This window comes from Myripristis murdjan, chromosome 21, assembly GCF_902150065.1.
Source record: "Myripristis murdjan chromosome 21, fMyrMur1.1, whole genome shotgun sequence".
In the NCBI taxonomy this organism is placed as follows: Eukaryota; Metazoa; Chordata; class Actinopteri; order Holocentriformes; family Holocentridae; genus Myripristis; species Myripristis murdjan.
Genome location: NC_044000.1, coordinates 22,931,194 through 22,958,687, shown reverse-complemented (window position 1 = coordinate 22,958,687; position 27,494 = coordinate 22,931,194). Strand labels below are relative to the sequence as shown.

Below are 27,494 nucleotides of genomic sequence, written 5' to 3'. Positions count from 1 at the left end.
GCCCCTCTCTCTCTCTCTCTCTCTCTGTTCCCTCCCTCCACCCTTCTTCCATTCACCCCCACCCCGACCTCCTTCCTCTAACAGTCGAAGGCTTGAGAGGCGACCCGGAGTGGAAGAAGTGACTTTTGATCCGGCGTGCGTGCATGTTTGCTAAAAGGCAGGAGCGCTGACCGACGCGAGCGCGGCACTAAAGAGGAATAAGTCACTCACTCATCAAGCATCTGAGTCATTTGAGTTTAATTCATCACATCTATATTTAGACGCTTTAGCCCGGCCAGATGACCGTTCGTAAGAGCAGAACAGATGGATCTCTGTTGCGTCGCTCGAGCTAACAACAGGTCCGCCGTCAGCGTCTCCTGGGCAGGGCTGGGGTGAACGGCAGTTCAGCGATCATTTAGAGGATCAGCTGAAATGCACAGCAACCAGGATTAATAGACTATATTCCTATACTGATCCACTGCAGCATGTTTTTGGATCGACAAGTAGAGACCTTCAGAAAAATCTAGGCTAACTTTCCAGTGGTGTCTGGACTTTAAATGTCTCAAAAGCACATAAAACTTGTGTGTTCCCTGTTCTTTTAAAGCATAGTTCATTTCTCTGCCTTTTAAGATGCTGTAATCCAGCTTTGTGGTGTGTCCTAAATCACATAAGCCATTAGAGATGTTTTCTGCTACACGGGTAGAGAGGATAAGTCCCTGACATTCATTTCTGCCACTCATTACCTCCCATCAGTCTCATCTGTAAATGTAGGCCATTCCCTGACTACTCAAGTGTGAAGCGGACGTCTTTTTCTCTGAGCACAGTGGAAAGTTTACCTTGTGACCAAGGTGTGCTGCTGTGCTGATTATGCAAACATCCCACAGCCAGTATGCGCCTGCACACACAGACACATAGACACCCTCACACACGCATGCATGCATTCACCTGAGTCACATATGACGTCATGTGCGACAGGTGCCTCGGTGGACACAGCGGGATCTGCGGCGGCCGAGGTGTGTGTGTGTGTGTGTGTGTGCGCGCGCGTGTGTGTTTGTGTGCGCGTGCTGTCGTGTGCTCTCGGGAGTTGTTTGCGGTGTTTACACACAACAGTGCAATCGTTCAAGAGCATGTTGCGCGTCAGGGGAACTGGGAAACGGCGAGCACTAAGAGGATCTGGTGATGTCACACAGTCATAACCAAGGAAAATGTTGTGCAATACCTGCGTCACTCTGCACCGGGACAACAGCAGGTCAAAGCTGGGAGCCGGGTGATCAACTTCTAAACAACATCTGTCGTATGGAGCCCGTGGTCCACACACAGACAGAGGTGTAGAGTTGCTGGTTAGTCAAGGGCCAGTGACTTATAATGTATTAGTAGCTGGAAAGCACCGTACTGTCCTGAAAAGTCAGATAATGTGATGACTGTTTGAGCTACTTCAGATGACCAAATCTTGTGGTATGCTTGCAGAGGGAAGTCGCACAACCCCAAACCTTATCTGGCTCCCTCTGCGCATACACACACACATGCACATGCACATGCACATTCACTCACACGCTCTATCCCTGACCCCTTCTCAAGCACTTCCACATAAAAAAATACAAAAGGCACATACACACCTCGTTCCACTCAGACAATCGTGTATTCTGTCCAGCCAAGTCAATGTGAAACCAATCTGATTTTTAGGGTTTTTCTTCTGGTTATCTGCTCTTGAGGGAAAGACGCCGGGTTCAGTGGTGAGTCACCCAAACATTATGCTGTATAGCTTGGGTGGGAAATGGGAGCGGGCTGGGCTTGGTGATCTCAACCAGAGGAGCAGAAGTGGAAGGCTCCATCGATGACAGGTGAGAGGATCTTAGGACATAATGCACTGCAAAAAGTCTAAATCTTACCAAGATTATTTGTCTTAATTCAAGTAAAAATGTCTTATGTCTAGTCAAAATATCTCATTACACTTAAAATAAGACATGATCAGCTCAGAAATAACTTGTCTTTAGGGTTAGAGACACAAGTGAACAAGTAAAAATTTGCTTGTTCCATTGGCAAAATTTTTTTCTTGTTTCAAGTAAATTTTCACTTGAAACAAGTGAAAATTGTCTAAAGACAAGTAATTTCTGAGCTGATCATGACTTATTTTAAGTGTAATGAGATATTTTGACTAGAAATAAGACATTTTTACTTGAAATAAGACAAATAATCTTGGTAAGATTTAGACTTTTTGCAGTGTGGGGTTATTTTATGCCAACGGCGTCAATGAATAACAAATAAACAGTTTTCTCATGCCCATCCGTTGGAGCTGTGGAGTTTCCCCTGCTGCCCAGGTAGCAGAGCACCTGTCAGGAAGGAAGTTATTTTATTACTTGAACAAACATGACATTAAAACAGCAGATTATTCTCCCTGCCGGTCCAAAAAAAAAAAAAAAAAAAAAAAATGTATATTTTAAGCATCTGCTCCTCAATCACGGAAACAAATATTAGTCATGATTCTATCACACATAATCTGAGCGTTGACCTTTCCCCTACTTACGTTTGTATGATGCTATCATATGTTCATGGAAAGTGAATGTGACAAAAAGTGACTAAATGGAAGCCAGTGTGGGTTAATGTGCCCACTGTTTCAAATTAGTAATGTGATCCATCAGATGACAGTTAGATCTTACTCAAAAAGAGAACTGTCACATCCATTACAGCCACGGGACAACAGTTGGCTGGTCTGCTGAGTGATGCCGGTTGGAAGAGTCATGGTGATTCATACACAACAAGGGAAGGAATTTAAAGATCTTGGCTAATTGCCCAGTGCATCAATTTGGCTGCCATCTGCCTTTTCCAGAAGCCCCCAGTTGAATCCTGGCTGACGAGGATAATTTTACACTTGACTGGACAGAGATTTATTAGCAGGGAGGCAGCGAGCTAGTGATGCCCCGATGATACCCCCCAACAAGCAGCCTCAGAGTCAGGAAAACCTCCTCAAGCCAGCGGTTCCTATCTCGGACATCAAGGTATGGGCTGTCCACTTCAGCTGCGGCTCAATCAGACAGGATTTGTGGACACTGCCCCCATGTGGCTCCCTTCCAATCTGAGAGCTTCGGTGACCAGAGGAGGACGGCCGGAGCCTCTCCTCTCCCTTTGCCTTTTCAGAACTGCGGAGCTCTGAAATTAGATTAGGGTTAGATAACATTAAAATAATCTGTGTGGAGTAAAATTGGAGTAAAAAGTAGTAACAACAGAGATGTATTCCAGATACTGCAACAAGAAAATGTCTTTGTTTACAGATTTGGAGGTTATAAGTGGATCAGCAAGTATGCACACACACACACACACACAAAAAAAAAATGAATTTACTAAATATAATTGTCTTCCATGATGGATGCCACAGACCTGAATGGAGAGACAGAGCCCTATCATGGTAATCCCCTTTGATACAGCTAGGACAATTTCATTAATGTCATGGAAATTAGCGGGGTTTTATGTATGGACAGCACTTAGGACCAAGAAATAATGTTGAGCCAAATTGTGCATCTGCCGAGGAAATTAATCAGCTTTTTCGGGTGTCACGCATCAGCTAATGCTCTTCTCCCTGATGATGTTGTCAGTCATTCACTGGCATCCATTCTTCAGAGTATCTGCTGAATTACCATTCGAGCAAGCTGATTTAGACGTGTCCTTCCTGTGCATATCAGCTCTGTGTTGGACACTAAGATAGTAAAATAAATTTTGCATAAGACGTGACCTGCCACGTACCACATGAGGGCACGAGCCCGCCTGACTGGGACCAAATAGAAAAACCACAGAACAGAATTGGCGGCTAAATATTTCCCTCTGTACATTTCTTTAAGTATGACTCAGCGTTGAGATCCATTCCCTCTGATTCAACCTCATATTTTCATGGGCAATCGCTATCAAAGGAATGTTAGTAACAGGCAGAGGCGTTTCAAGAAAACAAGGTACTTACCATGGGTTTTCCAATGGCTTGATAAGGGACAAATGTATGGTCCAGGTCAAAGCCACAGTAAAATGCCCCACAAATGTCCTCTTCATTGGTATGAATTAATCATAGTTTTAGTTTCACATAGCTTGTGTGTTAATTTTTTTGTAAAATTTTTCTCTCTGGGAATATGTCTGTTATTTATTGTGGAGAACTTTTGAGCTGAAAAGGGAGCACTGAATTGATGCTGTTAACAAGAATCTAGTGATGGGCATTCAGTGTGTTCAACCTTTCACTGAGCCTATAGGGTTTAAAGAGTCAGACAAATATTAAAGGGAGTCGAGCCAGGCAACGGAGGGATGCATTAAAGTAAACAGACCACTGTCAAGTTCGAGAACTATTTGAAAAACACATGAAAAAGGCGAGGTTATCCTTTAAGCTCCGCTCTTCACCAAGGATGACTCGCAGAATCACCACATTGAGTATTTCAGTAAGTAAGCAAGATGTAAAAACAGAAATAGTACATTTACGTGTGACAGCTCAACAAATGAGGCGCTCTGCTCCAAAAGAATGCTGTTTTGATGTTTGTTTTTTTCATCATAAGTTCATCCTTCAGTTTCTTTTACATAAGATGCTCCAATTCCTTCCTTTTAAGTCACCAATGAGCATTTTAAAAGTACCGAATATACAATGGTTTTTGGCATTCATCCCCACCTGTCATATTTTAATTGGCAAATGTGTCATTGTTAAAAGTGGCGGCTACAGTACAATCAGACACAATTATCAAGAAAGCGCAGAATTCGCTAAAGGCATATTACCAGCCATAATGAGCTGGATTATGAAAATTAATACTGACCTGTGCTGAACTGAGAAACTGCAGGTGATCGTTTAGTCGGTATTTGTTTGTGTGTGTGTGTGTGTGTGTGTGACTGAAATGGCAGCGAGAGAGCTACACAGATAGAGAGGATGCAGTGCTGGTTGGTTGGTGAGATGATTGAAACTCTCACCTCGTATCTGAGTAAGGCTGCATTCAGACCGGATCTGGCGACGCGGCACCTCCCTGCAGGGTGGAGGTGTGTGCGGAGGTGTGGGCATTGCCAGATCATAACGTTTTATTTCTCTGATTCACTGATTTATTCTCAATACCGCCTCTCCCTCTCTCCATTCACTCTCTAGCTCACTCAGCCACCGCTGCTCTGTCTTTCTCTCTCTCCGGAGCTTTTTTGCGCTTCTGCTTTTTCTCTTATTTTTCTGAAATTAAAGTTTAATTTGACTTTTAACTTTATCAAACAAAGAGAAAATTTCCTCCCCTCGTCTGAGTAGCATCTTTGAATCATGTTTCAGTGCAACATGGTAAACAAGTAAACAAGGTTCTTCATCCTGTGGCTGATTGGTAGCTTACATGATTGGCCACAGCAGTGTGATGCCTTCTGGCAAAATTTAATTCTGGTTCAACTTCTTGTCGGATGGCCACTGCTTTTTTTTTTTTTTTTTTTTTTTTTTATTGAACCCCACGCAGTACACACTCCCACAGCCTAAATGCACGACCCTCATTGAAATGAATGAGAGGACTGGTGTTTTTCCTGCCTTGCCAGATTTGGTCTGAATGCAGCCTTATAAATTTCATCAGTGAGTGTGTGAGCAAAATTGCAAAACACACACAGAGTTAACCCGATGCTTCCTCTGACTCACAGCATCTACAACCTCACTCATCCAAGAAGAATCCAGGGGACTTCTACCACATGGAGACCTTGTTGTTCCCCTGGCAGTGGGAAATTGATGGTTTTGAAAATATAATGGTGGATTTTGCACTGAAAGTGGTGCGCTCCTCACTTGGCAAGGCAGCGTCCTCCGCCCCCCCCTCGGTGCATGCTGGAGCCATGTGTGTGTGTGTGATGGCCGGGCTGTGATGTGATCCAGGCCAGTTGTTGTTGTTTGAATGGATTCTCATTTTTGTATCATTCACAATAGAGAGATATCAAACACATGGAGGAGAGCAAAATTCACCAGAGCTCCATGTGAATGATAGAAATCTCATCAGGGGACATTTAAATCCATATTTCTCAGGCTGCGTGTTTGGTCTATGTCTCATCATTTATGACGTGATATTAATGCCTGTCTCAGTCACCACTGCCCCAGGCTATTTCCAGATGTTCATGTTTTGGTGGAGAGTGATATCAAAGTTCAAGATTTTTCTGTATACCTTCTGCATTTAATCAATTGTGGACAAAACACTCAAATCTTTTAGTTAAGTAAAAGTAGCAACATCATAATGGAAAAATATCTCATGAAAAGTAAAATTCTTGCATTCAAAAAGTTACCTTAGGAAATGTATAGAGGAGCTGTAGGATGGACTTATGAATGAAAAGGAAAATAGTAATTATGATGAATGCTTTCTTTCAGTGTTAAATTATTGCTGCATTAATCTATAAGAAGTATTTGTTGTAATGTTGCAGCTCCATATACTGTCATCAGATTTTATGTTTTGCTTGTAGAGCCTCATTTTGCACAGTAACAGCCATCAGATAAATGTCGTAAAACGTAGCTTAGCCTTCAACATCTCCCTCTGAAATGTAACGCAGGGAAATTATTGAAATTATTAAAGGGAAATTATTAAGTCTCACAAAATGAAACGGCCTACTTGAACACTCTAAAGTACAGCAGCCTAATTGATTATATGTGTTTAGTTACTTTATTCCTCTGAGTTACACCGCTGCAAACATCTGCCTTTATCTCTGCTTGTTGTCTGCAAACTCACAAAAATGTCGGATGGAGGAAAAATATTTTTGGTAAATTTGTAAAACGTAGTAAAAGCCGCCCTTTCTCTGTGCCGTAACAGTGCGCGAGGTCGCGTCCAGTTTACAGTTTGCGGTGTTTTATTCATTCCAACAATAAACTCTGGAGCTTCCTCGCGCCCCGCGTGGCGCACGCGACCGACCGCAACGGCGATGAGTCCCGCTTGAGTCACCGAGGCGCACCGACCTGCCTATTTCTGGGCCTTATATAAGGAAGAGCAGCGCAGGACCGCCGGGAGGAACAACCTGCGCTGCTGGAGAGGAGCTGATGGTACTCCAGTGCTGCTGATCAGGTCACGGTGACCTGATAACAACACAATACAGAAATACATATCACACAGAAAAGACCAAAAGCAACATGGCACCTCGATTTTCTATCCTTGGGCAAAAAAAAAAAAAAAAAAAAAAAAAAAAAAGTGAGGTTGTCATACTCCCATAATAGCCCTTTCTTATAGAGCTTTACGGTGTGCCTTGTCTTGTTTATTAGCAGACCGTTTATCTCCCATTGTGATGCCTCTTCAGTCTGCCTATTGGCACTTATTCTTTTGTTGTGATATTTGTATGTTTTTCCAAAAATTATTTCAGGACTGCTTTTGTGCTTTTATATAAGGGATGGCTAGCAGCATTTCTTAGAGATCTTTATTTCTTTGCCTGATGACAGCTTTTTTTGTGAGTGTGTTGGCTCAACTTTTCTCTATGATGGTAACAAAGTAATAATCCTGTTCAAATATAATACATATAATAAATGCAAAATGAGCCCAAGTGTGTGTGAGTACATTCACATGGAAATAGTGCATGTCAGTGCAGACTGAACTGCATGGAATATAATAATTTTGCCCATTTATAACATGACTTTATATAAATGAATTAGAATTAACCTTCATTTAAAAAATAATTGAAATGACTATATGATATTCTCAAAATGGGTTTCAGACTATTAGGTGACATTCAGCTTTGGAAACCATCTCCAGCTGTCTGTCGTTGCCTTGTCAGGCAGTAGATATCTGGCTTTCTGCATCAACGGTAGTCTGCGCTCCTCACAGACACATTCCTCTCAAACCCAGCACTTCCACAAATGACTATGATTTCCTCTTGGCTGCTGAAAGCACTTGACCCACACAGTCCAAGAAATATAATTTTTGCCCTTCTGTACATCCATTTCCTGTCCTAAAATACTTGCATATGTTTTCTGTGTCAACTTAAGTGTGAGTCACTTGGTTTAAGAGTAAAAACAAATAGGAGCGGAACAAATACAAGCTGACTCACTGGAGTGACTAAGCCATTTGGAATACACCTTCAGGATTTAGGCACATCTTTGATCCTCTTTATTAAGGTGAATGTGTGTGTGTGGGTGTATCTGCATGTGCGTTTGTGTGTGTGTGTGTGTGTGTGTGTGTGTGTGTGGGCGCTCACACGTTTTTACGGCCATAAGATTCACTCAGCATCCATCTCCTTCATAACTACAGTGACATCTGCTGGCTCTCACTTACACTGGCTCTTGTTTCGGTTCTGAACAGAATTTTGTCAGACTTCCCCTCATCCCACCACACTCCAGCCATCTGCAATCGTGGATGAGGAACAGATGGTTGTTACATTATCATGCATAAAATATGTGTTACAGCACGTGAGGCCCTCTCAGCATATAGCTGGAACTTGAACATATGTCAGCAGTGGGCCACCAGACGTGGCCTCTCGTGGCCGTGAATAAACTCAAATGTTAAGGATCATGTCAGAATGTTCTCGTCCTAAACACACTGACATTATTTCTCTATGAGTAGGCCTGTTTTGAGATGTCGATGGTCAGTTGTGGTCAGCTCGTGGTTGCCGTTGAGGTCAGAAGGGTGAGGAAGTGTATCCATGGCGACAGAGTTATCTGCATCCTCCATGTGTTTCCTGTTGAGGTGTGCCGATGTAGGACCAAACGACTCACAAAGAGATTACAGCAGAAGCATAACAAGTGAGAAACTGAGGGACCAGGCGCTGATAGACTACCTGTGTGTGTTAGGACTGTCGGGATATGTGAAATGAGAGCTGCCATGAGCTTGATGCGTCCTGGACAGTGGACATCAGATGGGGTTACAGTTAGAGTCAGGTGTGCCAGGGTGGTGGTGTGTATCGTGCTGCTGTGTCAGGCTCATGAAGCTCTGGAAGATGCAAGTCCATCCAAGAAAGCCCTCACCCTGAGACGAGCCTACCTGGGGCTGGACAAGTGCAACGCCTGTGTGGGCACATCCATATGCAAGAAGCTGTTCAAGAACCACATCAGGTGAGTCTGGATACACTTTGCTTTTAGAAAGTGAGGATAAAGTGATGCATAAGCCAAAAAAAAAAAAAAAAGTTAAACCATATATGTAGTTCAATACGGAAATGACATCTGACATTTTGTGGCACACTCCATAAAGAGTTCCATCTGTCTCATGTCTCATGTAAATCTATGTCAGGCTGTGCCTCAGTTTTCAGCTTTGGTATTTTCTGAAATGTCATCTCTCTCCCTTTGTGCCTTTTGAAACTAAGTGGAGGGTGAAAAAACACATAGACGCAGACTGTCAGCCACTGTTTTTAAAGAAATGAAAGAAAAGAAAGAAGGAGTCATGAATAAATTAAGTGTGGTTCAGCTGATGTAGCCGTCAGACCAGCAGACCAACTCAGCCACCTGTGGCTGTGATAATGAAATAACTGTCAAGCACAATGCCTAAAAGTCTGATACAGAGCTCTGGTGAATGAGCCCACGCTCATGACTCGCTTTGTTACAGGAGCACAATGAATGTCATCCAGCGAGCACAATAAATGTCCATCATCACACATTTTCTGAAGTTTTGGAGAAAAGACTCAGGTGAAGGATATGTTTAAGATACTGTTACGTGACTCTGGTACCATACAGGACTTAAAAAATACCCACATCTCGGTGTTATAAGCTTAGTTTCCATGCACTCCTCTTTCTGTGACCATGTGCCCACTCACAAGGTTGTCACGTCAACACTTCATGCCACCAGCGGCCCTACACCAACAGCCCAATGTTTGCCAAAGATAATATTTCCATTTCCCCTTTCAGGCTGTAACCAGAAAAACAAAAAGTGTGGTGACCATTCCAATCTGCCAAGCAGAGATAATGACAGCACAGCGATGCAGTGTTAAAGCACCTCTGACTGTTGTCAGGATAATGAATACTAATCAACATACCCTACTAAAACAAATTCCCACGTTTCATACTCATAGGTTTGATTGGTGGATGTTCCCAGAACAAGCTGTACCATCGGATGACAGGCAGAGTTTCCTCGGGAACCTGACAGATGATTTACAGAGCTGGCGTCCAGTTTTGCTGTCCTTCCTCTCTTCTCCTCATCAGCACAACTTGTCTGACCTCTTCATCTGTCGCTCTGCGGGCAAGCAGGGGCCGTGCAGCATCGAGGCTGTTCTCACTGCGACGCCCCGCTTCCAGAGGTGGAAACGGTCTCATCTGCTGCTGCCACACATGGTTCAGGTATGAATGAGTATGTTTCATTTCATTCATTCTGTCATTCATTTCTTCTCTTTGCCTCCCTTTTACAGCTCAAATGGGGCTGGAAACTATCCCAGAATACACTGAGCAGGAGGCAGGGAAACAGTCGCATTCATACCTATGGGGAATTTAGAGTCTCTGTCTACCTCATTTGCATGTCTTTGGACCGTAGGACAAAATGCACAAATAAACAAGCTGGAGCTGCAAACCTCACACGGAAAAAGCTTCAGGTAGCACCCCAGGTACTCATTCATCACCGCTGCATAGCAATTACGGCTGTGCAATATGGACAAAATCACATATCACAGTATCTTTGATTAAATATTGTGATATCAATGCTGTGATGACATTGTAGGGATGACTATTGATGCTTTCATAAGACATTTACATACAACAATCATGCCCAAGCAGGTACAGGCAAACAATAGAATAAATAGCACCGTCTAATAAGTTCAGAAAATTGCATTGTCTTACTGGAACGCAGCCTTTAAAAATAGGAACAAGACAATGCTTAGCCATATCACAACATTACAACTCCTATATCTAGACTCATATGATATCTATGACTCATATCATAATGTCAGTATAATATTGATTTATTGTCCAGCCCTGATAGCAAAGTTTCATAGTCTCTCAAATAAAAATAAATAAAATGAGAATTTTTGTATGCATAATGTATAAGAAAATTGGTAGTCATTAAAATCTGACACAGCCATTGTCATTTTTATGCAATAATAAATGCAGCACTATCTGAACCAGCATCATGTATTACGCCCAGCCACTTAACATAACAGATGTGGCCCTATATGGCAACAAGCTTTAAATACTAGAGAAAATGTCAATGATATCCCTTCAGCACTGAACAAGGCACGCAGAGAAGCAAAAAGCAGAAATATATGTGGTAAACGCGTTTGAGGCAAACCAAAAAAGCAATTTGGAACCCCTGGTGAACAATTAACTAAGAAATGGAGGAACATAGCCTGGGAGAAGGTAAGAGCGACAGTCATCTCTGCTTTGTCTGAATGCAAACAAGTGGCAGAATTTTAACACAAAACGCGTTGACCAGAACACTTCTGCCAACACAAAAATTATACCCTATAAGAGGGACATCGCTGCAACAGGTGGAGAGAGAGAGAGCAGCCTGTCTGAGATGGACCAGCCACTTTGGACCAAACATTTGCCTCCTGTTAGGATGAGAGGCTGGTGAGAGGCGTCTGTGGCGTCCTGCAGTGATAAATAATCGGCATTTAAATAAATTTCTCTAAGCCTGGCGCATCAAAATACAACAAAGGCAGCAATTATCAATAATCCATTTAGCAACAGCATTCAGCAAAGCCAAATGTGCACTGCGAATGTCTGCTGGCACAGTTTACCTTGTTGCATGATGGTGCTAGTACTTATGTGTGTGCTTGGTAGCTCTATACAGACACTGGGAAATCCAGCGGTGGTGTGAAACTCCATTTTTTCTGCAGCCCGTTGTGCAGCATTATAGGCACACGGCATGCATAGTGGAGTCAGTGAATTTATGGTTCAAAGGGCTGCAGACATTATGCAGCTGATTGTGGGTTTTGAAAGTCCAGACCTGTCCTTAGTCTTATTAAAACGTGCCAGTGGGCACAATTCCTAGGGCAGAGAGAACGTGAATGTGCATCAGTATGGCATTGCTGCATTTGGTCTTTCTCTCTCGCATGGATTTGGAAAATAAAATCTACAAAGTAGGTACTCTACTCACTAAAAAAGAATTTTATCAAGGCAGGATTCACCAAACTGTTGATCCAAGCAATATGAACCTTTGCTGCATTATTGTTGCTTTTTATAGGATTGAGCTGTACTAAATTGCCTACACCCTGAACCATTCTTATAGTTGAAATTATTGTTAATTAGATATTTTAAATCTGTATGCTTAAATGGTGGACAATATGTATGCATTGCTCAAATTGTTTGGCAGAATATGTAGAATGAATGGTAGAATATGTATATAATATGCAATGGTAAAATATGTATGGTAGAATATGCATATGTGATGGTAGAATGTGTGACTACAGCTACTGTAGTCTAAGCAGTCGCTTAAAAAAAAAAAAAAAACAATTATTTGACTGTTATAGGTGCCATTTTATTGGTTAGATTATTCATTGGTTTTTTGACAGCCTGGTGCTGTTAAAGTGGTCAGAGCTATGATTAATTTTTCATATTGCCCACCGTAACTGCAGGTTTTTAAATCCCGCTCTGTTGTTGGATTTTCAGATTTGGTTTAAGCACGTATTTGTACATACAAAATGTTGAAAAATGAGGGTGAACATTCTGGTCCCTGTTCCTGTGAATGTGACAGTGACAACCACTTAGGCATCATAGTGGCACAAGTTGGAGGCAAATACAGAAAGGCATTCTGGAGGGAATGCAGGAATTTAGGTAGTGTTGGATCTAGTTGAAAATAACTCGCATTCATATCAGAAGGCATGAATGAGAGAAAAGGAGAACAATCCTAAGTTTAAAGCAGTTTTCTGCCAGGTCCATGTTTCTTTGATGGTGAGACTGGTGCCAAGCAGTGATAGCTGTCGCGTCTCTGCACCGCACTTCCCAGAGATCACTTGTTAATCAAATGTGTCCAGTGCTGTGACTATAATCTCCCCTTTCATTTTCTGAGGATGGAATTTAAGTTACTGTAGGTGGAGCTCTTTTTTTTCCTGTTTGTTCAGTCATGGTGACTATCTCTGCTCATGCTAACTACCCAGTTCTTCTATTTGGTCCAAACAAACCACGGGCTCACCAAAATGTATCACTTCCCATATGGCAGAGGATTTTTCCCCAGAAATCCCTACCAGACATGTGACTGCTGTTTAGAGCAGCAAAGTGATATAGATTCAATCAATCTGTGGAGTAAACCAAACATTTATTTATCTGAAAATGTTGCACATTATTTTTTTTAGCATGCTCAGTGAGATTAAAATTTATGAGAATTAAAATCTGGATCCCAAATTCTAATCAGTGACAGCTCAGTAGTAATGACAGTGATTCACATTATTGGTGTTATACTTATCAGAAATGTGTGGCGCCTGTCCCCTGCCTCTCTTGCAGGGCCTGGCCCCTCCGTTGCTGCGGTGCCCCTCCCAGAGGCTGCTGGACCGGCTGGTGCGTCGTTATGCCGAGGTGGCCGACGTCGGGAGCCTCCAGATGAAACATTTCACTGAGAAAGACAAACTCCGCCTCCTGTACACTCTCACAGTCAGTCAACACCCCTTGGTACTACAGGTAAACTGCAGTCAAGGAGCTGCTGGCACCAGATACTCGTTATGTAATGTATCGTCACAAACAGAATTAGCTCCCCAGTTCTCCCCACTTCGACCCAGATGTTCCCAGGCGCTGAGGGCTGGCCTTTCCCGCGCTACCATGGCGCCTGTGGTAGGTTGATGGTGTGGACAAGCTCCAGGCCTTTGTCAGCGCTTTATGGAGCCTCCATGGAGCAGAGGGCAGATGCAGTCTACCAGCTGATCCAGCTAAGCCAGGGTCTGGACTCCAACAGCCTGGGATTCAGGCTCTACTACACCCAGCTGGGGGAGGACATGTTTGGGCTTTTAGAGGATGGCAGGCTCATCATCAGTGATGCCAGCACCATTGGAGTCATAGACCTGGTGCAAGGTAAGAGGAGGGGCTCCTAACTCAGACTGCAGGAGGTATAACATTAATGAGCAGTAGCCCCACTCCACCAGAACATGGCAGAGAGTAGCTCTAAAGGGGTAATCAAGTAAAAAAAATAAAAAAAAAATGAAGAATAAGTGAGATGCAAAAGGCTCAGTGTTTTGTAAAAAATAACAGACAAAAATAGGAAATGCACAGGTGGTCTTTGGATTTAGGTAACAGCTGTGTCAGAATAGTCCAATGCATAGGAAGTTTTTGCAATTACTGTAGCTATTAAGATCCCGTCAAAACCCACGACAGCAACAACAAAAAGGTCTCTATCTCATTGCAAAAATACAATTTCACATGGCAAGGATTGTAAAAGGAATTTTGATTTTTGCAATGGATTAGAACATCTTGGAATGTATTTATTTTGCTAGGAAATCCTGATGTACTGACCTTGGATAAAACTGATGTGTAAGAAAGAATTTCCTTTATTCAGCTGTTTAAGTACACACGTGTCAGATATACAGATTTCATCAGCTGATCCTAAACACGTTCATTGTGACTGACTAATAATGTGACAGGTCATTTATTTTCAGGAGACATGTGAGAAGAGGTTGCATATCCAAAATCAAACAACCCCATAACTATTCATTTTATCGGATCAAATCAAAACCCCTAAATTATCAAAGATGTCTGTTCAGTCTTTTTCTAGCCTTTCTTTACCACGGAGGAAGTATAGGCTCAAGCTGTTCCTCTTTTTATAAACCGTTGACTGTCAAAGTTCCTCTTTTCCCCTCCAGTAAACCATGGCATCATCGGGTCTGTTTTTAGCATGATAGTAAATCCGCAGCAGCAGAACAACTTCTATGAAAACAGTTCATGCTGCTACACACTGTTTAGTTACCACAGATGATAACCAACCAGGAGGAAACATTGAGAAAACAAAACCATACCGACAGATCAGATTAAAAAAAAAAACAAGCTTGATATAGATAATTGATATAAACATCAGAAAAACTTTGATTTTTTTTTTTTTTTTTTTTTTCCAGCGACTGTGTTCAGCTTCATTATTAATTCCTAGGGTTTTTTCCCGTCCATGCTGATAGACTGCATCACAGACGAAGACAGTACCCCACCGGAGTGTGGTGACTGCATGCACCATGGGAACATTTAATGAGACATTATGCCTTTGTTATGGTGCAGGGATCTCACTGTGACATGTTTACAGGGGATTGTGTAGAGGGAAATTTAGGGCACAGATTGCAGGGATAACAGGCTCCCCTGAAGGCGTCTGCGCCAAACCACCGCACATTCAACGAGACTTCAGCTGTGTTGTAAAAATGACCACCTACTTCCATGAGAAAAGACAAGGGATTTGACTTTGTTGTTCTTTTGATATCTCATAGTGGCTGCCTGTGTGTGTGTGTGTGTGTGTGTGTGTGCAGTGTCGTTTTTTGTTTTTCAGCCTTTACTGACATCCACATGATGTAAAATATGTAACACTGTATTACACACAGAGACTCAAACAGTACTCACAGTATGTAATAACAATACAGTATAATCATTTTGTTTGTATATAAAATTACACAAGGTGCAAGGGATAAAACAGGCAAACCTCGGAAAGCATAGTAAAAAAGTACAGCGACAAAAAATGTAAAATGGAAACAGTAAATAAGCTGAATCTATTCCTTTTTAAAGAGTTGAGATCTTTATTATTTTGTGTTTTCTAATTGCAAGTGACGAGCAAACAGGAACCAGTTTGTATGACTGCTTGGATAACACGTCCATCATCTGTGCTCTGCCATCTGCATTGTTCTCACTCGCACAGTAGCCCAGCACAGTTCTTTCATTTGTTTTTGATTCAGGTCCAATAGAGAGTGGTACTTCTGATTCTGGTCCATGCAAACTTTTCAGCAAGTTTGGGATTTGAGTTTTACTCTGATCCTGGTCACCGATGAGACAGTAGATCCAAAGGTGGGTAAACTATGATCTCCACTTGGTGACCGAGGTATTTCCAAAACCACCGGTAGGAAACCCATAGGAATTGATATTTATGTATGAAGCTAAGCTGCAAAAGGTTTAAGTCAAGTAAAAAAAAAATTGGATGCACAGCGAGAGAATGCATTTAGGTGAATTTGCCTTCTGGTCCTGGTGGTCCATTTAGCAAAGTGGCAGTTGTCCTGGCAGTGTAAGTGAGAAGACAACCAAGTGAGATGGACAAATGGTGGCAATAAACTTCCAGTGCCTTCAGAGGAGAGAATGATAAGCAAGGAATAGAAGACGTCCCCCTCGTCCAGACTTTTACTGTCTCCACTCGGCACTCTTATCGCAATTAACAAGGAACACAACATTTGTTTTCATTACCTTGTTGTATTGCAGAGCTGCTGTCTCCTGTCTCCCCTCCAGGTTTCCCCCCAGATCGCCCCTCTCCCTCGGGCCCAGACGAAGACATCTTCGCCTGCCTGGGTCAGGGGACCTCTCCGTGCAGCCAGCCTCCACCCTGTCGTTCTGTGCGTCCGTCCCAGAGCTTCACCATGCTGTGCAGACACCTCCTGCCCAAGCTGCTGTCTGTCAGAGAGGCTCAGGCGGGACACGGTAGGCCAAAGCACCACACCTGTTGCTGACTGGGATGCTCTGTTTAGGCTGCATGGTGGCCTAATGTTTAAAAATTCAACAGAAATGCCGGTGTTCGAACAATAGTGTCAGCAAAAATCGACCCTGCCAGGGTGTCCTTGAGCAAGACACTAAATCCCTTCCAGCTCCAGGGATGCTGTCCTTTGCACTTTGATTTCCCTTGAGGCACCATTACATAACGCCTACAGTGAAATAGTATCCTAGATGCAAGCTTAGCTACTGCAGTTTGCCTTTTATCAGATCTTTTGCTTTATCTTCGTGACCAGTGGTTGCTGAATTTTTATCGTCCTTATCAGAGATTGGCACCGATGCGGGCCGTCTTCCCAGCAACGTAACACTGCTGCTGCGTGTGTGCGCTGACCCGAGTCAGCCCGACTGGAGGATACTGTGGGCAGTTCAGGCTCTCAAGGACACTTTGAAACCACTGAGGCCCTGCAGTCAGGACTACAGCTACAGGTTCCCCGAGTGCCGCTACAACCAGGGGTACTGAATCACACCCAAACAATATCTTGAACTACAACACCAACAATGCACCTGTGCTTCCTGGAACTGGTGAGATGAGATACTGCAGCATACCAAAAACCTACCTTCACTTTCATATATGATAGTTATGTAGATTATAAATGCAAATAACCACAACAGAGCTGAAGATGTAAATAAAGACAGTTTTTTGTTTATTGACGCATAAAACATCCTTCAAACAATAAAACCATTTCAAGGAAGGTCTCTGTACAATGCTTACTAAGCAGTTTTATTTATATAGAAAACGTATGAGGGGCCGTGCTTAAAATGACAAGGCTCCTTCAAATTTAATGGCAGGTACTCTGGAAAAAATTACAGCATTCCATCAACAAATATTTTCAAGCAATAAATATGCATTTATAAATAGTGTAAATTTACATCAAAATTAGAAGAAAAAAAGAACACAAATTAAAGTTCACTCCTTTGTCTATGTGCAACCCATTTTCTCTGTGACTTGGCTGTTGTTTCTCTTCAAATGATTTCCACTTTTTTACCCAAAGAAACCAAAAACTCAGTATGGTTCCGACAAAAACAAAATTCAACATAAAACCAATTTATTTAAAAAAAAAAAAAAAAAAATGGGGGAAATGTTGCAATCAACATGTCACTCAACTTTTCACATTACAAAACATTTTTTCTTGTTTTCCTGACCAAGGAGACTTCTATCTATCTAACATACAAAAGACCAGCTATGCTAGTTACTCATCTCAGGGGGGAGAGGGAACAAAACTCCTGTGTCAACCCACAAACAGAATACAAAAATGGAAAAAGAAAATTATCAAGTCAGTAGTCTTTGTGTGACGTTGTTGCCAGTTGTAACATAATATATACAAAACTCTTTTTTTCATCATTTTTTGTGGGTTTTTGTGTGTTTTCTGGAGAAGTCCAGCTGGGCCAGCAGTAGAACAGTCTGGTCATGATGACAGGAGAGGCTGCCGTCCCCCTCCAGTCCACCGGGGGGAGGCACACCGCTCTGGGCAGGTTGCATAGACACACAGCTTTCACACAGCTGCCTTAATGGGATAGCTACAGAACGCAGTTGGAGGACTGCCGGCTTACTTCCTGAATATCAGAAAAAAAGGTTTCCGGAGGGTTTCCATAAGTCCATTATGATTCTAATAGTCCTCAGAACAACACAATGTTACCATCAAGAGGAGGAAGGCAGAGGACTAGCCTGCAAAGATAAAAAAGGAAGAACACACTAAGCTGGATGCATTTGCTTTTCATTTTGCCTGCAAACTGATTGATATTCATTATACAGCCTGTAGGCCAAACTCCTCTATTGAGCAAGTATACACACCTGAGACCTTTCTCTTATGAGTGACAAAGGACTGACTTTACAAAAAAACATTTAAAAAGGGTACCCAGGGTTGTGAGCATTTGTAGCACTATGATGCACACAAGGAAAAGTCCCTGTATTGTTTGTATCACATCAACTTCCAGCAAGCCATGAACATGAGGGGTGACATGGTACACATGCTAATGCACAGTGTGACAGTGTTTCAAAATAAGGGTTTTGCAAATGTCTTTTGAGGCAGGAGATGCATTCGCCATGTTTATTCGACCTCAAGGACACACAAAATGCATTCTGGTGAGACATTTTGAATACAAAACCAAGTGTGATTACTTTAAATTAATCCACTTTTTGTCTATAAAAAAAAGGAACACCATGCATGAGTCGGATTTCAAAAACCAAGTGAGTGCAAAAACTAATCTTGCTAGTGTATACTTACAAGTGTGAACTGGTCGTAGACCTGCATGAGGTCCTCTATCTTGTACTGCTCTAGCACCACAAAGTTGTCCAGGTTACTGCTCCCCCTGCGGGCACAGTCCTGGCAGTGCACCACGTAAGTTTTCCTGCTGTTGCTCTCGCTGGTCACAAACAGCAAATCAAACACCTCCACCTGGGAAAAAGAGGCAGATACCCGAGTGTAAACCCAGTGCTTCAGCACCACCTGACCAAGGCCAGTCACCTGACACACCAACAACAGGCCTTGATGGAAGCACAAAAAGTGGAAAACATGGTTCCAGTAAAATAATCCAAAATACATAACTATTTAAGAGGGAAGCTACTTTTTACAGAATTGAGTTTTCCAGACACAAACAGTGACCATTTGCAATGTGTTTCTAGTATATACTCTCTATAAATGCTGTAAAATGTACATTTACTTGTCCATTCTGCCTTTCATAGTGACTTCCCACTGAAATATTTCTATATTTAACCCTTGATGGAACAAATTGTAGACAGGATCCAGTTGATGCTGTGAGTGTGTGTGCCTACCTCACAGATGCTGCAGTAGTGTGCCGGCTCATTCTGGGTCCTTCCGTGCCACACCAGCTCCTTCCCTGCCGCCAAGAGCAGGTCCCGCAGCATCTGACATTGTTTGAGAGTCCGCAGCAAACAATACCTGACACACAGGCACACACACGCACACACACCAACAGCCACAAGTTAGCCGAGTGTAAGAGGTTCTGGTCTAATTATTCAAACCTCGTACCATGGGAGCAAATAAAGGTTAAGATCTGAAATAGTGCTGACATTCATGCAAGAAATTAAGCTTGGTAATTTGAGAGCATGAGTGAGTTCATGTCCTCACTTGATCATCTCGAAGAGTTTGTGGTCCGACACTTTGATGTTCCTGGCCATGTTCCAGGAGAGGTGGATCATGGGAACGATGGATTTGACACTCTGCAGTTTGTTCCACTCGTATCGCTCCACTGCCAGCTTATACTGATGGGCTGAGGACACACAGAGGAAACAGGAAGCCGTCATTTTCATTTCGATGAAATCAGTGGAAACTGAGGGAAGTCTGCCAGGCAAGTTCACTAATTTGAGCCGCGTTCTGCTTCACATTCGCACATGCTTGAACACGGAGGCTGCTCTGTGTACCTAAATCTTTTGCCGTTCAGCTATTTCATTAGAGCAACTGGAGATGAAGCACTCTATCCAGGGGCACATCAAGTAGTTGTTGAGTGACAGAAGAGCGTTACTCTTTAAATTTCTCCACTCAAAATTCCCTTGGTAGTCTACAGATTTAAACTAACACCTCTCCTTGTCAAAAGGCAGAATTTTAACCTTTAGGCTGCACCTGTTCAGTCGCAGTACTTAAACCCCTGGGTCTACTTTATCTCACAAGCATACACTGAAATCTACAATAACCAAAAAAATCTATCCCTTTAAAGTCACTTCGCAAATCCATCATCCCAAACAAAGAGGCATCCCAGGTCCGGTTCTCACCTGTGAGGGGTCCCACATTCCACGCAATGTTGTTGCACCAGCCGATGGCCTGAACCCAGTGGACAGTGCCTGTGTTGAGCCACACGAGGTCCCCGGGACGCTGGATAAACCGGTAAACTGGCACGTTGGCCTCGTACAGGTCCTCCAGGTTAGGCCACCAGGAACCCATCAGGAAGTTGATGTTGTTCCTGCACGAGAGGTGCACACACCAAACTGTCAGTGTCAAACTCAGGCACACAACACATTACATGCCAAAGTGAGTTAGGAAGGCTTCAGGGTGCATAGTTTCTGAAGACGCACTTTTCACAGAAGTCATTGATGATTCCCCAGTACGGCTCAGGCACAGCAAACCACTCGCAGTCGCCGGGACCGATGTTGATGTTGACCGAACAGAAGTTGTTGTTCTCTTGATGACCTAAGCAGGATGACACAATATGATTATGAACGATAAGGGGAAAAAAATTTAAAAACAGTCAACACACATGCTGTTCTTTTCATTGTCTGTGTGTACCTGGTGTCCTGCTGCCAGGCACCTTCATGTAGAGCTGGACAGTGTTCATGCCCAGGATGGTATGTCCTACATGGCTAAGCAGGTTACCAGCTGACACCACCCTAGAAAAGGCTGGCAACTTAGTCAACTCCTGGAGCTGCTGCTTCCACCTGGAAAGGACAAAGGTTATAGATTAGGACTGCCGCACTGATGAGTTAAAACAAATCTCATTTCCAACATCTATCATACCGAAGTGCAACCACTGTAGAACTTGTAGAGAATGGACAGGCATTAATTGTGATATTGCATGAATCTCCAGGGTTTTGTGTGAAAGAAAATGTGGTCTTATATTTTTCAGCACTGACTTACTTCTTCTCATCAGAGAGGTCGATGTTGGTGCCAAACTTGATGTGTTTGAAAGGCCCTTTCCTTCGCCGTGCCGCACTGAGGGAGCATGGGAGATGGAGTTTAAAAAAAAAAAAATGACAAAACAAAAACTGAACACAGTCTGTGAGATGAAAGAAAGGCAATAAGAGCTCACCTCTCTGCAGAGGCTGCTTCTGCTTCCAGCTCCTTCTTCTTCTCATTCTCCTCCTGACAGATGCACAATGCAAAAATCACATTAAAGACAAAGTGGTGGAAAAACTTCATACATACCAAAATATTTAAAATGATTTAAAATTCAATGATTAAGTCAAGCAAGTTCATTTTAGACTTTTGGAAGCGGTTTTGAGATCGGAGAACTAGAACCACAAAGCAGGCAAAGTATTTATTCTTGTTCCAATAACAAACATTATTGGTGACACATTTGTCAAAACAGCTCATGAAAACAGCACACATGGATTGTTTTACATCAAGAAAACAAGGATGCTCTGGTAAAAAAAAAACTAAAAATTTGTCTGCTTAAATAAATAGCTTGCATGAATAAATAATATTCATCAAAGGGTTATGAATGTGGCTTGTTTTTTTTTTTCCCTTCAAAACTTAAATTGTGGCGTGAAAACCTTGTTCGGCTCTGGTATATCTCTTGCAAAAATGAGGAACTGTGTTATTACTCCAGTACCAGTGCACTGCCTGACAGTGGTATGTGTAGGGCATGCATCCATGCATCCATCTCTCACTGACCCGTAGGGATTCCTGGAAGGATGAGGCTTGGTACTGGGCGTATTTGACGATGGTGGTGTGGGAGCGACTGCTCTCGCAGCGCCACATCTTCCTGCTGCCGCTGGGGTCCCAGTTCTCATCGGTGGGCTGGGCCAGCTGGGTCCGCACCTCCACCAGATGGTCTGGGTTGGCCTCCACTAGCGTCTTAGTAGAAAACAGCCCCAGGTCTGAGGGGTGCGTGACACGCAGAGAGAAAGAAGCCAAGAAACAACAGCAGTTAGAAGGAAAATGTTGGCAAATTTACCTAAAAAACAGACATGCTGATGCCTGTGTTTTTCTAGCATAATGGATAGTCATGTGTAATGATCATTGTAATTGTTATTCAGTCTTTTTTTTTTTTTGAGACTGAAAGGTACTTTACTCTGCATCAGCCTTTTCAAAAAGTAGGCTGCCCTTCCAACCAACCAGGGGAGGCTCAAGGGGAACAGGGCTTTGCCATTCTTGGCAACCGTCACTTGGTATTGTTGTTGGTCGGACTGGGCAGCAGAGAAGGTAAGAAGTAGTACAGGGTGTGGTCCAGTGTGTGCTTTCTTTATTCTCCAATGTATTCAAATGTAATTAAGCATGGCCATGACAGCTTAAATACCCACATGAATGACTAGTGATTAATTTGTCAGATTAGAGTATTATATAATACAGCAGCAAAATATGGTAAAAGGAGAGCAGATGTGTTTGTCATTCTTGGCAAGGCCAGCGAACACATGCAGTAACATTTTCCACTTGCAGGTGGTGCTGTTGTCATATATGTCAAAACTCATCCAGGGAGCACACACCCTCTGATGAACACAGCGACACACCCACAGAGCCACGTGAGGCTGAAGAAACAGATGCAGAGTCGAGCGTGCACGCAGCGACTGTAACGATCAGTGCTGAAATCAAATCGCCGAAGTTTGACCAACACATTAAAGCAGAGGTACAAAGATGAAACTAGACAAAATGAACAAAACGTAGTGTCAGATGTGTTTCCGCAAAGGGGAGTGTGTGTGCTGTGGCGTCTCTGGCACAGTCTCTTACCCAGTTTCAGTGCTCCAGCCAGTCCTCTGATGACAGTGACGGGGTTGGCAGGGTTGGTGCAGAATTGATGGAGCGGAGGGAAAAATGCATCCCTCTTGTTTTCCAGCTGTACGGCAGAGAGGAGAGACAAGAGCTGTCAGGGGACGCAGACTGACTCAGACTTACTGCGAGAATCAATGGATAAACGGGGATTCGACTAAGGAGGGTTTGTGTTTGCTGCTGTAGCCAAGATACAGTCGTACAAACATTTTTACACAACAACATCATGAATACTTGTCCTTCTACGGTCAGGCTGTACGCACATAGATGCTGGGCGTCGGGGGGTTGAGCTTGTCCTTTGGCAGCGTGGGGGACGGTGGGGGAGGCGGCCTCGGTGGGGGACATTTGTCCAGGAGGATGCTGCTGGTCGACATACCATTCCTTCCCAGGTTCCTATAGCCCAGAGAAAGGGAGGCAGGGACAAATCACTATCAGCTCAGGTAAAAGCAGACTGCCTCTCAAGTTACTATAAATGTGCAACACCCTTACCCCTTAGTACGCAGGACAGACTATTTGACATATATGAGCATTTGTTGAGCGTTTACAGGCACCAGCTAGGTTATTTTGTCCCACCTGGCGGTTCAATAAACCAAACAAAACACCTGAACCCAGAATATGCTCCACAGTGAGACTGGAGTTGGTGTTTTAAGCTTTAAAATTTCAACCAAACTGTAGTAATGATACAGGCAATGCTTTCAAAACTTGGAAGGAAGGCTCACTGATAGGACCACTATTCCAATCAGACTGCACGTGCACACATCCAAACACCACAGACATAACTCCTCTACAAATCTGCAACCCACTCAGCACACATCTTACGACAGCATCTACTCAATTTGGATCCAATGACATCATAGCACAGGAAGCTTTTCATCTCAAGCAAAACTGTTACAAACCGTAACAACAAACAAACCATGCCCGAGGTTTCTCACACAAACACAAGCAAGCTAAGCGAGCCGTGTTTTGAACAACACTGAACCAGGAGAGATGGAGGCCTCACCTGCAAGCTTTGAGCACTTCACTGGAGCTGGGGTAGATGGAGACCGAGGACCAAGGCGCAAGTCCAGAAGGAGCCGTGTGTCTGTGAGCTGCCCCTGATGGCTCCACCTTCACTGGGCTCCGGGAGTCCTCCAGCCCCTTGCCGTTGATTGTGGGCCCCTGGCTGTTGGTGTTGGACGGGCTGTTAAGGCAGGACAGGCTGTTGGCGGCATGGGTGTCTGCAGAGCGGGGAGAGGGGGTAGCGGCGGACATGGCTGAGAGCGGCGAGGACGCCACTGAGTGCTCCGACAGCGGCTTGGCAGCGCCGTGGAGACCCGGGTGGACGTTGTTGATTTTTTCTGAGGAAGCCCCTCCATGGTTATTGCAGTTATTGTTATCGTCATTACTGCTAGTATTGGCTTTTCCCTTTAGCAAGGCTGAGAGCTGAGGATTGTCTGAACTGAGCACGCCGGGGGCAGGGGAGCCAGGCTGAGATAGGCTAGACGAGCTGTCCGTCACCCGCGGCTGGACGTGATTAGTCAATCCCTGCGCGGGGATGGTGCTGGGACTGAGGGGTGTCCCTGCGGAATGCCTGACGGTGTTCTCAGGCCCTGATGGCAAAGTGGCAGTGGCACCACTGCTGCCGTTGTTGCTCCCTGAAGGCGTGGTGTCTTTGGTGTGGACCCCTGAGGTAGTCGCGGAGTGGGGAGGCGAGGACAGGTGGTTGGGCGTGGTCTGGGGAGAGGTGGGGGACAGGGAGGAGGCTGAGGAGGAGGCAGTGCAGGGCCCAGAGGAATGTCCAACCTGATTTAGAGCACCAGCGCCAGAGGAGGGGAGCGAGGTCTGAGGGGAGGAGGAGGAGGAAGAGAAAGGGGGTTCACCATTGGGACCAGCCGAATGTGAACCTTGACCTTTTTGAAGCCCCTGGACGGAAGAGGACCAAAATATCGAATTAGTGGTCAGGAGTAATGGCCAGCTAAGCATTTAGTATAGCACAATATTAAATACTCCTATTACAAAACCACTTGAAATTTCAACATCAAACTCTTGCAAAACACAGAGTAAACAAATAAGCAGCTGGGGATGCACATGCATAACAGATGAGAGCTAGCACTGCCATTTTATCTTAGCCTAGGTTTAAGACACACACCAGCAAATGTAAGTCTTGTGGTGCTGAAAAATGTAACAAGTAATATGAATAAAAGCTGTATCAATACACACAAAAATATGTTGACAAAACAGAGAACGGAAAATATGAAGTAACAAGAGGCACATGAAGGACAAATTGGGTGTTTATGGAAAGAGATGCAGTCAAATGAAAAGAAAAAAAAAAAACAGCTATGTGACAGAGGAAACGAGAGGTCAGAGAACTCAGAGGAGCTACCTGAGTGGTGTTGTTGCGTTGCTGGCTCCTCCAAGCCTCGTCTGCATGACTGGGACTATTGGTAGTGCTGCTGGTGGTAGGGTGACTGGCGGCTGTGCAGTTGTGAGGTAGAGAGTTCTGCTGCGGGTAAGGCACGTTTCCGTTGCTCGCGCCGCCACCTCCCGGTCCCAGGGTGTGGTTATTGCCCAGAGAACCAGCGTCCGGGTGTCCCAGCGGCCCTGCCGGGCTCGAAGCGCAGGATCCGTTGGCTGTGGGCTGAGCGGTGCATGGGGGCCGGACGGCTGTGTGATTCAGGGGGGAGGAGCGGGATAGGCCTGCTTGGGGGTGAGAGGGCTCAGCCAGAGGGCCGTTGGGAAGGCTGGGCCGCGACTGGCCACCCACTGCTGCCTGCTGCCTCATCTGAAACAGCAAAGACAAAGAGGAGCGGTTAGAAAAAAATAGAATAAAAGGCTTTGAGAGAACAGAGTAGTTTTCTCAAAACCTTTTTCGATATAAAACCAATTTGTGAATAAGTTCCTCTGTAACTATTTGGAATGTCTCTACTATCTAATGCAGGGCAGGCAAGGATTTAGGGAGATTGGCCCATTGCTCACACAACATAGTGTATGCATATATGTTATCATGGAGCACCTGAGCGAGTGATCTACTGGACTTGGGATGATTCTGTAAGATGACAAACTGAACAATTTCACAATAACTCACTGAAAGCTTTTCCTCATGACACTTATTTGAAACGAAAGAAATATAATTGCTACGTTATTAAAGATGAAAATAGGGCTTAAGGTGCATAATGAATTCAAAGCCCTGTATGTAATAAGGGTGTGCGCACATGTGTGTTTTGGGGCACACCTGTTGCTGATGTTGCTGCATGAGAGCAAACTGGTTCTCCAGCTGCTCCAGCATCTGCACCTGGAGGGGCTTGAGGTTGGCCCGGTTGGTCCGCAAATGATCCAGGAGCTGAAGAGAGGGCAAGATCCAGGAATTTAGAACTTAACAGACTTTTAGCAAAAAAAAAAAAAAAAAAAAAAAAAAAAAAAATTTAAAATGCTGCACATGCATTTGGAAATAAATTGCTTTGGATTAACAGTAATAATAAACTTTATTTAGAAAGCATCCTTTAAAACAGAGTTAACCGAGTGCTAAAGAGTTTACAAAGTACTAGCAAGCTTCCTACCTGAAGTTTCTGTGGCGTTAGGTACCAGCTGGGGATCTGCTGTTGTGCAGGGCTCGCTGCCCAAGAGTCTGCAACACCCTGTGAGAGAGAGAAAAGAAAAGCTAAACCAATCTGTCCCAAAAATGAGTTACATGGGTCTGAATGTCCAAGAGATGACTGAACTGTTCCAGTGGATTTCAAGTGCATATGAACTGTGGATGACTGAGAAATGTTCTCTAAAGTACCTTAGCAGGACTGATGGTGCGTTTCCTCTTGGCTGGACTGGCCTGTGTGTCTGTGTGACCGCTGGATGAATGTCCTCCCTCACCTTTACATGCCTGGACAACCAGCATACAAACATAGTTTGCAAGGATATACACTTGACCAGGAGTACTAAAGCCTTTTTTCAAAATAACTCAAGTTCAAAGTGACCTCTGGTAAAACACTTAAAAAAAAAAAAAAAGAGGGGAAAACAAAACAAACCACAGATGTAATTCACGTATTTCTGTGATTTCATATCGGATACACTCAGTACATTTACATGCACAACAATGATTTCAAACACAGCTATGATAATACTCCAATTAAAATGCAAGTTATGTTAACACCTTAATCCAATTGAGGGCTTTGATTAAGGTCATAATCGGAGTATTTATGGTGTGATTACAATGTGGTGTAAGGCAACCTGTCATATTAGTAGTGGAAGGCTGTTTGCACATGCAGACCTCATATTCTGTGTAAGCTGCCCAGAGTGATACACGCCTGATGTGCTGCATTACTAATGTTTTTGTTTCTTCACACGTGTCAACACTGCATCAGTTACAGGAAATGCAACATAAAGTGCAGCAAAAATGTCAGCAATGTTAGCCGCTTAATTTTCATTTTATCATTAATGTTTAACTTACAATTCAATTCGATCTATTAAATTAGATTAGTGACATTGTCCCTGCTGTTTGTGACAGTATACTTTAGCAAAGAGTATGCAGGATGGCATGAAAACTATTTAAGTAGAATAATGGAAAAAGAATAATTAAAACTGATGCATGCATGTTAATTGCATGT

At 43.6% G+C, this 27,494-nt stretch overlaps 2 protein-coding genes across 5 annotated transcripts in view; one reads left to right on the top strand and one right to left on the bottom strand.

Annotated features, from left to right (window-relative positions):
• Positions 1-8,732: 8,732 nt before the first annotated feature.
• On the top strand, positions 8,733-17,001 carry dipk2b (divergent protein kinase domain 2B). Its single transcript, XM_030081326.1, has 6 exons — positions 8,733-8,962; positions 9,913-10,177; positions 13,271-13,444; positions 13,543-13,831; positions 16,223-16,411; positions 16,747-17,001. The coding sequence occupies exons 1-6, from the start codon at positions 8,733-8,735 to the stop codon at positions 16,938-16,940; spliced, it is 1,341 nt and encodes a 446-aa protein (XP_029937186.1). The 3' UTR covers positions 16,941-17,001.
• Positions 17,002-17,103: 102 nt separating this feature from the next.
• The window catches only part of kdm6a (lysine (K)-specific demethylase 6A), a 46,668-nt gene continuing 36,277 nt past the window's right edge, over positions 17,104-27,494 (bottom strand). For all 4 annotated transcript variants that reach the window (XM_030080276.1, XM_030080277.1, XM_030080278.1 and 1 more), the window contains 17 exons: positions 26,678-26,770; positions 26,454-26,531; positions 26,129-26,236; positions 25,280-25,678; positions 23,918-24,819; positions 23,181-23,310; positions 22,879-22,984; positions 21,826-22,031; positions 21,242-21,294; positions 21,070-21,144; positions 20,722-20,870; positions 20,511-20,625; positions 20,211-20,398; positions 19,570-19,711; positions 19,254-19,380; positions 18,706-18,876; positions 17,104-18,146 (listed from right to left, as the gene is read on the bottom strand). In XM_030080276.1, coding sequence (XP_029936136.1) covers positions 18,120-18,146; positions 18,706-18,876; positions 19,254-19,380; positions 19,570-19,711; positions 20,211-20,398; positions 20,511-20,625; positions 20,722-20,870; positions 21,070-21,144; positions 21,242-21,294; positions 21,826-22,031; positions 22,879-22,984; positions 23,181-23,310; positions 23,918-24,819; positions 25,280-25,678; positions 26,129-26,236; positions 26,454-26,531; positions 26,678-26,770 — 3,069 coding nt within the window. In that variant the 3' untranslated portion in view covers positions 17,104-18,119. The remainder of the gene's footprint in view (positions 18,147-18,705; positions 18,877-19,253; positions 19,381-19,569; positions 19,712-20,210; positions 20,399-20,510; positions 20,626-20,721; positions 20,871-21,069; positions 21,145-21,241; positions 21,295-21,825; positions 22,032-22,878; positions 22,985-23,180; positions 23,311-23,917; positions 24,820-25,279; positions 25,679-26,128; positions 26,237-26,453; positions 26,532-26,677; positions 26,771-27,494) is intronic.

Coding starts and splice junctions, on each gene's coding strand:
- dipk2b (XM_030081326.1), top strand. CDS start 8,733: ATGAGCTTGATGCGTCCTGGACAGTGGACATCAGATGGGGTTACAGTT. Junction 8,963..9,912: donor CTGTTCAAGAACCACATCAG/GTGAGTCTGGAT, acceptor TCATACTCATAG/GTTTGATTGGTGGATGTTCC. Junction 16,412..16,746: donor AGAGGCTCAGGCGGGACACG/GTAGGCCAAAGC, acceptor CGTCCTTATCAG/AGATTGGCACCGATGCGGGC.